Source organism: Poecile atricapillus, chromosome 4 (genome assembly GCF_030490865.1).
Source record: "Poecile atricapillus isolate bPoeAtr1 chromosome 4, bPoeAtr1.hap1, whole genome shotgun sequence".
In the NCBI taxonomy this organism is placed as follows: Eukaryota; Metazoa; Chordata; class Aves; order Passeriformes; family Paridae; genus Poecile; species Poecile atricapillus.
In genome coordinates this window covers 4063388-4077127 of record NC_081252.1, presented here as the reverse complement: position 1 = coordinate 4077127, position 13740 = coordinate 4063388, and the positions used below count along the sequence as shown (strand labels likewise).

Genomic DNA, 13740 nt, shown 5'->3' with positions numbered 1-13740 from the left:
TATGAATAAATTTTATTTGTAGTTTTGCTGTGCATGAGATGAGGCAGACTTGGGTTTCTGTCTCACCCATTGTTTCTGTCTGGGTGATAGGATATGGTGATAGGTGATGGTAGGAAATTGTTCTCTGTATCCCTGTTCTTAGGGACCTGTGCAAATGTGTTTCTGCTTGTTCTCGCAGAGTGCACCTGCCCAATAGCAGTCAAAGGGCTGCTGGGCCTGAAAGTGACTCCCTAACCTACCTTCAGCCTCAGTGAGGCTTATGTTCCCTCCCTGACCACAGCTCACACCTTCTTATACTTTGATAAGCACAGTGCCAGAGAGCAGGAATGCTGAGTAAAGGGTTTGTTCTGTGTTTGTGCAGTGCCTAGCGCAGAGGGATCCCACCACGGCTCCAGCCCCTAGATGCTACGGTAATACAAATGATGCTCCAACCTCAGTTAGCTCCATACTTGCTGCCAGCTCCTTTCCCTTCCTTCTCTCTCTCTGCATTCGGCTCTGGCATGTCTTGCATGTGAATGACACCTGATTCTTCCTTGTCACTTGATCCACTCTTTGTACAAGAGCCTCAGTCCATGGCAGTGCCTGCGATGTCCATGCTGAGGAAGCTGAGTTACACCCAGAGACTTTCGAATTCCGCCCTCCCTCCCTTAAGGAATCCCTTAAGGCACTTTGGCTTCCTGCCTCAGTTTCCTTTTTTATTTTAACAGCCTGTCTGGCATCTTGTAAAGATGGAAAATGTCTGTAAAGTGGTTGGAAAAATAAAAGAATGCCTTGCCTGAGTGGAGGTTTTTTCCCTTGCTTTTTCCCCAGTATCGTGTTAAGTGATCTCGACAAGATGGTTTTTTTTCAATGGCATTGGCTAACACTTGAGCATGTGTTGTTATCTGGTGGTGATGTTACCTCAGTAATGGAAATCTGTTTGTTTTTTTCTCCTTCCTCCTAGCTAAAAATATCAGCGGTGCCGCTCTTGCATTTTCTGTACCCAACGCACCTGGTTGATTACCATCTTGGCCATCCCGTTCTCTTCATGCATGTTTCTGAGTGCATGAAGTTGTGAAGGTTCTTCATGTAACACATTTGTGATGCACCACGTTGCTGTATATTCCATCTGTACACTGTTAACATTTCAATGAAGGTGATGTTCCATGCAAATAGAGAATAACAAGGCGTAAAAGACAAAAAGAGATATTGGATGGACAGCAGTAGACACACAATAATACATTTGTCACTTGCTCCATTTATGCCAAGTTTTGACTGACAACTTTAAAATCTATCATGTTTATTAAAAAAAAAAAAGAAAAAAAAAAGAAAAAGTATATTTTACCTTCTTTTTTTAAGAACTGTTTTTTGACTTCTCCTTTTTCTCCCGAGTCCCAGGATTTTGCTTTGGTTCTGGTAGGAATGGTTAGGATTTCCGCTGGCAGCTCCTTCACTGTAAAACAGATTTTTATCATAGATGGACAAAATCACCGATAAATGTGGAAGTGTTAATATCTTGGCTTTGGACCAGCTGCAGCCTTCTTAGTTTATTAGTCTGTGTAAACTGGAAAAATCTCCTCATTTGCTGGCTTGGCCACTCCAGAATTAACTGTCAGTGTTCTGGTGAGTCAGCAGCTTCCGTTTTCCTTTGGAGTCCTTTTCGCTTTCTTATTTTGCTTAACTGAAAGGTTCTGTCAGATGATTAAGCAAAATTAAAAACTGTAAGGAACTAAGTGATAATTGAGAGGCAGTTTTTGAGGATTAAAATGGAAGGAAAGAGAAAGATTTTTATCGCTTTTAGGATGTACTGTAAATTTTTTAAAGAGGCTTTAAAAAATATAATCTGTGGGTTAATGTATAGACCAGTTGTGTGGGTAATATACTCGAGAAATATTAGGCCTTAAAGCTAAGTATGAAGAGTTTACTTACATTACACTGCTGCTGTTGCTTCTCTGGAAACGAATTACGGAGACACCGGTTTTCCGTGGGACCCTAACACTTCACCACAGGTTTGTGTCTCCCCCTCTTCCCCTCAATCCTCTCTTGGTTTCCCAAGCTCCCCTGGCAGCGTTCGTGTCGAGGCCGGCGATCCCGACGGGTTTGTCCCGGCTCCGGGCCGAGGGAGGAACGCAAACTTTGCAGCAGGGACTAGTTCTCCTTCCCTCACGTTGCTGTAAAAATGAATCCTCACAAGAATTTCAGTTTGTTCCCTTCCACTTCCTTCAGGAAAGGCCAGGCTGGGCTGCTCCTGATCTCCTGTGGTTCTGTTAGCAGCAGGCTCCTGCTCCCCGCAGCGCTGTACAGTGCATGGTATCTCAGTCAGTGTCCTTTTTAGCCGTCCAAAATTTACAACTCGGCAGCCGGGACTTTTTAAAATGGGAAAGCTTCCTAATTTGTATCATTTCACCTTTCTGTGTTGATTACTAATCAGAAGCAGTTCTTAAACATGTTGATGTTGTTACTAGTGGATGTATGGTAGATGGACTTAAGCTTCTCTGATAATTACTACATGACTTTAAACAATATATATTTAAAATAAGCATCTACAATAAATGTGTTGAGCCATATTAACCTGCCAATGGGATCTGTGAAAAAAGTAATGGCCTCATTTTTTTTCTCATTGATTTTTTTCTTTTTTTTTTTTTATTTTTTTCTTTTTTTTTTTTTTTTTTTTTTTGTGAAGCGGCTATAAGTGGCATAACTGTATTTAAAATTAACAAATTAGGTGTAGGGTGTTTTTTTTATACTTCTAACATAGCATGTGGTGTTGACGTATTACTGTAGACCAAGTTTGTCTTCCACACCAAGACGTGAGGAAATTGTGATTTGTTCTCTCCACCACAACTGAATTCTACACTTCTGTCATTTTGGAACACTGCAGTTTACCATGGGACACAGTGTACATATTTCTTGCCATAATGGTAAATGATTGATATATTTAAGGATTAATAAATTTGTGATTTCTGCTGACACTGTGCTTGTGTTTTACTTTGCCAATTAATTGTGATCTTTGCAGTGGAAAATGTGTAGTTGTAGTATCTTGTTTGAATTAAGACACCAGAGGCACCAATGCACTTTGTTAGGAGCTGAATTTTGGTTTTGAAATCACGAGTGTTTGCTGTTGCGGTTTATCCTTGGGCTGGTTGCCAAGTGCCTTTCCTGGGGCTGATTGCACACTGCTCATGCCCTGCTTTGTTGGGGGACTGTGCACATACCTTGGACTCGTAGAGCCATATATAGAAATGTTTTAGGTAGTTCCAGCATCTCTGTTGCTGCCCCACTGTGTTTCATATCTATGTTCAGCCTGTAACACAAGACTCTGTAAGAGCAGTTACTATTATTGTTATTATTATTAATACTACTATTATTATTACGCTATGTAATACCGTATAATACCATAAAATATATGTAGTAATATAAAAACATACATATAGAAATACAAAATGCATTTATGTCTACAATTAGGATTTTAAGTAATGTACCAGTTTAAAAGCTTACATATATGTCTGTAGTGATCTCAGGCTGTCTTAAACCATGCTGAGCCACAACTGATGACAGTTTTTTATACCAGCAGAAAAGAAGGACGATGGACAGGAAACAACTTGCAGCTTTCCTGGGTCAGGGAATGCAGAGCTGGACGGGGGCCAGGGCAGCGTAGCTGGAGCAGCAGCATTGGTGTGGCAGGGAGCCAGAGCCTGTCCTGGGCTGGTCACAATTCCAGAGCTTCGTCTTGGGTGGCATTCTGTAAACAAAAGAAGGTAGTCAGGAGAGAGCTCAGGGGGCTGGAATTTTTCAGCAAACCCCAGAGGTGATTTAATCTGTTGGGAGGTTTTATATTTTGTCATATGGCTTTTACCTACTTTTTTTGCTCATTTTTTTCCAGTGAGTGCTATTCCAGAAATCAGTTTGATTTCCATTTTAACCATGCTCCTGCATAAAGCTGTTTGACAGCAGCGGAATTGCTACTGATGTCAGGTATGCAGAGAATAGAGATCAGTGGATAAAGCAAAATGCTCCATCAGGGGGCTGGGAGAACACATTTCCTCCATATCAGATTGAAGATTTGGGAGAGGGGCAGGGTTTGGGTTTTTTAATGGTTGTTCTTTAGAGCACAAATATTTTAATCTGCTGCCTCCTGGTGGCTTTGTAATACTGTTTTCTGTTTAGGAGTGCACAAGAAGAGGCTGTTTGTTCTGAGCTGAAGGAACCCAGTGCTTTCATTTATTCACTTTTTAATGTGAGTAAGGAACACAATATTTCAGGGCCTGAAAATTACCATTTCCTGGGTCTTGAATATACCCTATACATATACCTGAAGTAATCAGATGGATTCTGTTCTCTTAAAAACCACCTCCCAGGATACATTGAAGAAAAGTAACATCTCCTAGGGCTGTGTATTACATGCAGAGTTCATTGTATCTAGGATTAACTTTACTGTTTCTTCAGTGAGTTATTAATCCTTGGTAATTTATCATCTCCTTTGGCTGTTCTTTCAGAAAACAGAATTACTTCATGGTTCTAGCAGCTTTTCTTTCTTCTTAAATTTGTGCAGTCATACTTTATACATAACCCAGCATAAGAAAACACCATTAGTCAAAAAATTAACTGTAGTCATTGAGGAATTGATCCACATTGCTTCAGGAGTTTCAGCTTCTTTCTTCCTTACAGATTATTGGTAAAAGACAGATGTGGCTGAACTGGAGTTGAGTGCTGTGAGGTCTGAATGCTAAAGCCCTGGTTCCTGCAGGGAGAGCCATGGGCTGACACCCCTGTACAGATTATAGGGAGGTTTGGATCCTCAAAAAAGGGGAGATTTAGTAATTCTGCGGCCTGTCCAAGCCTCACAGGAAAAAAAAGCTACACAGGGTAGACTGGAAGCCTTCCCTCCCTCTCTAGCACAGATCCCTGTGGGTGAGCAGGACAGGTTGCAGGATCTGCTTCCAAGGCAGCATGTATGTGGAAGGAGGAGGAGGCAGCAGGAATTCTGTGTGCTGCACACTGCATAAAGGCAGTGCCAGGGCTGCCTGTTCCAGCATGTTCTTGTCCAGACCCAGCCCAGGCCAAAGGCACTGCAGACACTGAAGTCTGGGGAGGAGGAAAACATTTAATCAGAGTTGAGGTGGGGGGGGAAGAAAATCGGTGCAAAAAAAAGACAAGCTGGAAGAAAACAGGATTTCAAAGGCAAAGAGGTAGAAGAGCAGTATTTCTATGTTACAGAAATGTCACATTCTTTCTTCAAAGCTGTTGCCAGAACCCAGCTGCGGGGCTGGACCATCTTAGGAACTAATGGGAATTAGGCCTGTATAACCTTTTTCTTCACAGTAACCTCTAAACAGTTAACAAAGTTAAATAGCTAAATGTGAGAAGTGGTTAAGACAGGGATGCTTCCTTAAAATAGCAAGGGCTGGGTGTGCACAACCACCCTCTGCAAAGTTGTGTTGAATTGCAGCACAGCATTTATCAGCAATCTGACACACCTTACTACAGCTGAGGGCCTTGCTCCTACTTCTGCTCTCCTCTTACATCAGCCCATAATGGAAAGGCACCGTTCCATGTCAGGGCAGGAGTGGCAGCAGTGTCTGCCACCGAGTCTCTTGGTCACTGTCAGGTAATTCCCAGGAGCCAACAAGCTGGTGCAGGGCAGAGGGGAGCATTAATTTATTAATACACAGCCCACTGCACTGGGAGAGAGCTCATGGCGAACAGAACAGCCCTGGGGAAGAAGAGACTGCTCAGCTCTCTTGCCACTCCTTTTCCCACCCTGCTGAGGTATCCAGGGCTGGCTGTCAGAGAGGACAGCTGCCCAGGGTGGTGACACTCACAGGATCTTGAGTAACACCAAGGGACTCTGCTTGCAACAGCCAGCCAGAGAATGGAGGTAAGAGCCTGCCTTTGGGGGCCACCCAGTTCATTTGATAAAGTTATTGCTGCACACTGGTACCTAAACACAAACCCTTAGGAGGGATGGATAAGAGGGTGTTCCCAAGCACTCACCTCTGTCATGTTAGAGCAAGAAATCAACTGAATTAAACATCATACAGAACCATTGCCATGTCCTGTGCTCCAAAGAGAGGTAAGTACCAGAACTAAAAGCAAGAGTTCAGTTTAAGGTACTTGGGGAAGTTCCTCAGACAAAACAGGCACATGAACGTCTGCTCCCTAGGTAAAAGTGGTGATTTCAGGGTTTTTTTTCTGAGCAAAACTTTCCAGAAAGTAAAGCACAAAAATGAGGCCATGCCTAAATTTGCCTGCCTTGTTCATTGTAGCAAATAGAGTTAAGGAAAACCTTCATGAGTGAATGAAGTTTCTCAAGTGGATACCTCAACTCCAAGTCTTTAGAAAGAAAAAAAACACAAGTAAGTGTGATTGAAAAGTCTTGTTTCTATCCCACTACATTATCAAAATTTTAAATCATCAAGGCACTGGATCATCCAACCAAGACAGACAATCAGAATTGTAAAGGTGCACATTTCTTATTCCAGTAGTTCAAACCAATCCTCCACCAACACAGGAAGGCTTATGGAATTTAACCTTATGTACATTGGCACTGTCACATGGGTATTCTTTTGGCTTTGATTGAAAGTAGATACTCTTAAGTAATATAATTTAGTAAATGAGAAAGATGGTTTATTAAAGTAATTTGGGAATTGGTTGGAAAGGAGATTAGTGACAGGTAATATATGTTCTAGATGAATAATTGACAGCTTTGCATTCTTCTCTCATAACGGCCTCCATGTAAAACCCCCACAAGACAGCGCTCCTTAAATCACAAACAGTGTGTTTGGGGTTGGAAGGGACTTGTGGGGATCACCTAGTCCAATTCCCTGCTAAAAGCAGGTTAACCCAGAGCAGGTTCCACGGGGTGATGTCCAGGCAGAGTTGAACATCTCCAGAGGAGATTGCACAGCTTCTGTGGACAGCTCCTGGCAGTGCTCTGTCCTCCACAGGGCCCCTTGCCAGCAGATGGAGCCCCCACCTGCACGGGTGCGTGGGGTTATTGTGCCTGAGCTGCAGGACCCCACTTGCTTGTGTTGAGCTTCCCTGAGTCCTCTCTAGCCTGTCCAGGTCTGGCTGAATGGCAGCACAGCCTGCTGGCCTGTCCTGCTCTTTTGGAACAGCTGGGGTGACACTGGCGTTCCTCCATTCCTCCTCCATGACCTTTCAAACGCACCCAGTGAAAGATGCATCCAATCTTACTGAAAAGTTATTCTAAACAGGATTTTGGACGCAGTAGAGCACTTTTACAGTAAGAGGGGTTGGTAGCATGGCCAGCCTTCTGTTTGCAGGCTTTGTTTTTGATCCTCTAGCTGGCCTTGAGCTGCCTGGAGGGTATGGTGTAGATCTGTGCACTTGTGACTGATGTGGCAATTCCCATTTCCAGCCCTTCATTGCTATTCCTTGTGTGCTATTCTGTGTTCACATCCTCTCTCCAAACCCTGGAGAACCTGTGGATTCAAGGATTCTGTGACAGTGAACAAAATAACCTTCTCTTAAAGACTTAAATACGCTCCAAGTGTGTTGAAGAACCTGGGACTATGAACTACTTTCCAGCATCTGAGGGGGTGTTGGCACATCATTGTGGGCTCTGGTTTTGGAGGCACCATGTCAGTCCCCTGTTGGGACCAAAGCACTGTGTATAAATAGTTACATTCTCTGTGATGGAGCCAGATAAGCACAGCAGCAGCAGGCTGATTTCAGGGCCTGGATCAACTGACAGGGATCTGGGAGACACGAGCAGGAGGTTTTGCTCTTTTGCATTCAGGCCAGGAATCTGAGCGTGCATTCCTTGTGCAAGGTCAGTGCCAGAACTACTGAATGAATGAGTTTTTGTCCAGTTTTTCACTGAAAGATTATTAGGGAAAGATCTAATTTTTGTTTGGATGCAGTTTGTTTTTTTTTTAATGGTCAAAATCTGCCTGACAACAGCAGGAAAGATCTCTTTCCCTGCGCATTGTCAAGCGGAGGTGCCCCAAAGGCTAAAATGTGCCAAGGACTAATTAAGCCAAAGCTGAAAGCAAGAAATATTACAAGTCTCTTTTCTTAAATAAATGGATGTGTTTGAGGATTTCAATATGTGAACAGATAGAAAAAGTGAGGCTTCAAAGGCCCTGGTGCTTTGCTGATGCCTCCTTTGCAGTGGGTTTCCAAGGTTGGGACACTGAGGTGTGCTGAATGTTTACTCTCTCCTCTGTAGCTGAATGGGGATCTCAGTATTTGTGTCTCACCACATTCACACCTCTCTATAAACAGCTTCCCAGTTAAGACCAGCTTTTCACACATGACAAGGCACAGCTACTTTACATCCCACGAGTCTTCCACTGCCTGCCAAAAGGATGTAAGGGGGATGTTTGGGAGAGTGGAAGAGCCGGGGGTTGAGGAGTACAGTTTTCATTAAGAGGTCTCAGCAGCTCACGCTACTCGTGTCTGAGGAGGAGTAGCTGGCACAAAGATCCGAGCGTTTTGGTGGTAAGAGGAGACAGCGGGTGGAGGCTTCTCTTCTCCTTCTTCATCCTTCGGATGCTCGCCTCTTGCCTTGCCTACTGCTCCTGCCCTGCCTTCCTTCTCATCTTCCTCCCACGTGAAACCCTGAGGTTCTTACCACGTAGCATTTATTTCATTGAAAACAACGCGTGCCACTCCTTGGAATTAATCGTTTACTTGTGTCTGAAACTCTACTCCCCCATCTTCCTTACTTTTTTCCGCTTCTTTTTTTGTGTCTCCCTTTTATGTGAGCCCTGTTCTCAGGACTGTTCCTGGGAGCAGTGCCCTGGTGTCTGATTGGGAGCCTTTTAAAAGCATTAGCTAATTACTCCTCATGGTGTCGCTGCATCTCCTCCCTGTTTTCAGCCTAAAATCCTGGCAGCGTGTCATTTGCCCAAGGCCACAAAGTTATTGGATGACAGGGGTTTCTAGGTCCGAGGGTGAGTTTCCTTCCCTGAATGACAGAATGACAGGCTGCCTGTGAAGGATTTGTAGCCAGAAATATAAGGAGAGCTCAGAGAGTCTTGTGCTTCCTCGCTGCCTGGCACTAGCCCCAGGTGAGTTCTCTGAAAAGCCAGGTTCACATCCATCCTGGCAGCTGGAATTCTGCAGCACTTCCCAGGTTCACATCCATCCTGGCAGCTGGAATTCTGCAGCACTTCCCAAATCTGATGAAAGGCTCACCACACTGTTCTGAGGGTAGTGCTCCAATTGAGGGCAGCAGCCACACACTGCTGTCTTCACAGAACAGGAATATCCTGGAAGTTCTTCATGTCACACGAGTTAATTATATTAGCTAAACCTGGCTTCCTGCATCTGTCAGCAGTTCAAAGGTAAGACAGCTGTAAAATATTAGCACTACATTGTATTTTTACATCCAGAAAAAAGGCAAATTAAAAAAAAAAGGAAAACCACCAAAAATCCTTCTCAGGAACAAAACCCAACCCCAGAGTTATTTGGGTTTCTTTTTTATTTTTGCTACTGATACTGACCTAGAAAAGGAGAAGGAACCTGATCTGATATTTCGATGCTGGATGAATCTTTCTGAGCTGGCAGACAAAGGGAGATTTGAGATGGTGATGAATGATGGAGAAGATGTAACTACCAGGTTTTGGTTTTACAGTGGCTGGGTTCAAATGTGATTCTACAGAACATACACACACAGCCTAGGACACAACAAAAGGTCCCGTTACATATTTTTGCAGAGGTGACTTTTTTCAACTTAAGGGCTGACAAAGGGGTAAGAGAAGTTTAATGACCAGCCCAAGATAGTTCCACTATCTGTACTAGGAGATGATAGCAAAATTTCTGGGAGCTACTCCAGGTCCATGAGCACAAGAAAAATCTGTATTGTTCATAGAATAATAGAATCCTAGAAAGTTTTGGATGGAAGGGACCTAAAAGTTCAAACCCCGTACCATGGGCAGGGACACCTACTAGACCTGGTTGCTCAGGGCCCCATCCAGCCTGGCCTTTACCACTTGCAGGGATGGGGCAGCCACAGCTTCTCTGGACTGCCTGTTCCCAGGTCATTGCTGTGAGATCCTTTGGCCCCGGTTCAAAGAGATGCTGCTCTGTTCTGAGGGCTGAAAACACCCGGTGAGCTGATACAGGAGAGGTGACCAGGCAGGTGAGTGGTGTCCTCAGCTTGTAATTAACTGCAATGGGAAAGGGGAGATGGGGATTGTAGAAACTTCTATCCTTCACCCTTTATTAATATCTGCTTGCAGAGGTCAGTACTGGGGGGTTATTTCCTTTCAGATAACAGAGTTTAAGGCTGTTCTTGCTTTTCAGAGTGAGTTCTCTCCACTTACATCCTTCTTCCAGCAGGCACAATTTACCTACACGCGACATGAAATAAATCTTCAGTTTAAGCTTTCCATCACATTTCAGGGAGCACGTGCAAATTTAAAGATGCCAGTGGGAAATAAGCTAAGCCAGGTTTGGATTTATAGATATTATTAGGGTTTAAGTCCCTTTGAGATGATTGGCAGTTTGAGATGTCTGCAGCAGAGCTTGTACAGCTGCAGTGAGGTCATTTGGGCTGTGCACAAATGGGCTTGACCAGAATTGCTCATTTTCATAAAATAATGCAGACTTTATGTTGCACTGTGCAAGAGTCTGACGTGATCAGGTGTCCCACCATCACACAGAAATAACCCCAGAGGAGCCATTTGTCATTTCTGTGATGATTTATCGGAGCACCCACTTGTTATTGTCAGCAGTGACAATGACGGTGATGTTGAAGAATCTGAGCACAACCTAGAAAATGCATATTTGTATTTATGAGAAACATTGATTTTGCTTCACTGCTGCCAGCCAGTCTGTCTCCCCTCAGGAGTCAGTGTAGGTCAGATGAGATACTTTTGATTCATAACTCAGGATAACGTTTGAGAAGTTTCTGGAATACTTTTTATGCATCAGCTGCAACTTCTCATAAGAGTTCGGTTTCAGGGAATGAAACAGCAGTTAAAGAGAGAGAAAATCGGAGCATGAGGGAGAGAAATATTGTGTACCTGTCTTCCATTTTCTCTTTAGACTGTAATTTTCCCCTTCTTTCTCCTTTGCAGTCAAAAAATGTGAATTTAATGGCAGGTGAGAGTATAGAGATGATACAGACACAGCATAGGCTTAGTCATCCTCATCTGCTACTCATATCTTCTTTGTACTGCACTTAACCATGTGAAGAATCCTATATCCTGATAAGCAGAGGAAAGCTCCAGAATAACAGAAACAGTTTATAGGCATTGTAAATAAAATAAACCCAGCTGCCATTTGGCAAAAGAAGGCCATTTTCAGACACATATGATGATACCAGAAGCATTTCTAGTGAAAGCACATTCTCGAAGTTGGTGTGAAAGCCTGACCATTTTTCTCACTCATGCATCCTAAAAATACCACCTGGATGTTTTCCATGGTTGTTTTTCATCTCTATTCCAAATGTAAGGATCAGGATCTTTTGGTGACTTGGGCAATGCTTCGAGGTGTTCATGGAATACATCATGTACAGGCAAATAGCAACCTACAGGGGAAAAATTCTCCTAATGACGGATGTAACAGTTCAGGCAGCATCAGAAATCATAACAAGCAGATAAAATGCTTGCTGTAATCAGTGGAATGGGGAGGTTAAAGAAGTGCTGAGCATGAATGGTGTAAAGACTTGGCACAGGCTTAGTACATTAAGGGACTTGGACTCTGATGTGGTCCTTGGTATAAATTTGGAGCTGTACTTGGTGATTAGTAATGAGAAAAAATGTCTGTTGAATATAATTCAAGTGTGATAGCAAAATGATGCTGAAGGTGGTTGCAGACATAGGCTAGAGCTTAAAAGCTGTCAGGGATATAGAGGTCCTGTCGCTACCAAGCTGGGTCTGAACTCCCATATGCAATTTTACCTGTCAATTCCTACAGAAGTATTTCCACATCCTATGGCATGAGGCATTTTGCTGTTTCTGCAACGTACTTATTTCTATGTTCTGTCTCCACATGGGGCTTTCTCTTCAACACTGAAATATTGTCTGTCCAGGAGACCAGCCAGAAACCAGCTGGGGCCTTTAAACATTCCAGTGACTTAATGTCCGGAATCTGCAACAGCTTTTCTGGTACCTTTCAATTGTCAGGGGCAAGGCCATAAATGCCACCCTCTAAAAAGTGTAATTCAGAGTATCTGTTGCAAGGACCTGAGAAAAATGGCAATTTCTTTTTCAGCATGTTGGAAGTAAATGCACGAAACCTGCTGTACGCTATTCAGTCGTGATACATAATAAAATAAGCGAGCTAGGGAAATTTAGTGCAGAAGCAAAGACCTCTAGGCAACAATGTAATATAATAGAGAAAAGATATAACTCAATTGGAAATAGCCAGCTGGCACTAATGGCTCATTCGTTTAGACTCATATTTCTGGGCTGTCTGACTTTGGGTGAGATGGGAGCAAGGGAAATCACGCCTGCCTGCCAACAGCTATCAATAAAAGCGCTATTAAGCAAAGCCCTGCAGCACAGGGGCCACTCCAAACCACCTCAATAATTGGAAACAGTTTGAGGAGACAGTCAAGGACCTGAGCTTTGTCTTCTCATCAGTTTGCTGTGGTACTGAGAAGGTTGGGATAACATCCTGCTGCTGGTGGTGGGAATACACCACACCTCTCTACACACGGCCACGACAGAGCGCTCTGCTCTGCTCACAGGGGAGGCCTCATCTGTCACCATCCTAAACCAACTAAACTGCCTTTTAGGCCCCTGGCTGGGCCTGACAACACAGCTTGGAATGACAAGCCAAATCCAGAGCCTGTGGATGTGCTGGGGGAAGGGTGAGAGCAGTGGTAGGCTCCATCAGGCCGGGAATGGGCTGTAGCACAGGATAATGTGACCCATCTGTCTGGGTGTTGCCATTTTGGGGTGGAATGCATCCTGCCTGCCATCCTCCCGCCCCTCTGGGCCTCCTGGACACAGAATCTGGTTTGACTCCTGGGTCAGGAGCACAGGTTTTGTTTCACTGTCCTGTTCCACCTGCTGAGATCAAGCCCAGGCCCCATTCATATGCCTGTGTTATCCCTTCTCCCATTGTTTGGCCCTCCATTTTGCCATCCTTCTACCTCACTTGCTTTGCCTCAGTCCCCTCCTGAATTAATAACCTGATGACTTTTTCCTGGATGATCCTAGTTGTAGTACATCCATGGCCACACTTGGTATTTCTGATACTGATACCTAGAGGAAATAATAATAATAATAATAATAATAGAAACAGCAGTAATAAGGTTATTATTATGGGGTGCCTATGAAAGGGTGACTGACTGTTTTTGCTGGCAGGTATCTGTGGCACAGTGGTTGCAGCTGTACACAGGGCCACAAACATTCTGTCCAAGTGAAATTAAGTTGCTGAATGTCAGAGTGAATGACACAAAGCTCTTGGAAGCAAAACACAAAGAGTAATTATGTCCTGTGGCACCAGTTAGAAATGACTCACAAAGAGTCACCATACATCATACATGAATTTTGGGTTGGAAAGGACCTTTAAAGTTTATCTAGTCTAACCCCTCTGCCACGTGCAGGGACACCTCCCTCTATCTCAGCTTGCTCCAAGCTTTGTCTAACCCAGCCTTGTACAGTTCCAGGGATGGGGCAGCCTCAGCTTCTCTGGGCAATCTGTGCCAGAGCCTCCCCACCCTCATGGGGAAGAATTTCTTCCTAATACCCAATCTAAATCCGCTCTCTGTCCCTTGAAGCCTGATTCCTCTTGCCCCTGCCAAAAGCCCTTCTCCAGCTTTCTTGTAGCTCCTTA

General features: G+C 43.9%; 1 protein-coding gene across 30 annotated transcripts in view; it reads left to right on the top strand.

Annotated features, from left to right (window-relative positions):
- CAMK2D (calcium/calmodulin dependent protein kinase II delta) overlaps positions 1-2949 on the top strand; it is a 120422-nt gene extending 117473 nt beyond the window's left edge. For 28 of the 30 annotated variants that reach the window (XM_058839115.1, XM_058839113.1, XM_058839122.1 and 25 more), the window contains one exon: positions 362-2949. In XM_058839115.1, the coding sequence (XP_058695098.1) occupies positions 362-368 (7 nt within the window). In that variant the 3' untranslated portion in view covers positions 369-2949. The remainder of the gene's footprint in view (positions 1-361) is intronic. The other 2 variants (XM_058839114.1, XM_058839116.1) reach the window with 2 other exon arrangements.
- The last annotated feature ends 10791 nt before the right edge of the window (positions 2950-13740 follow it).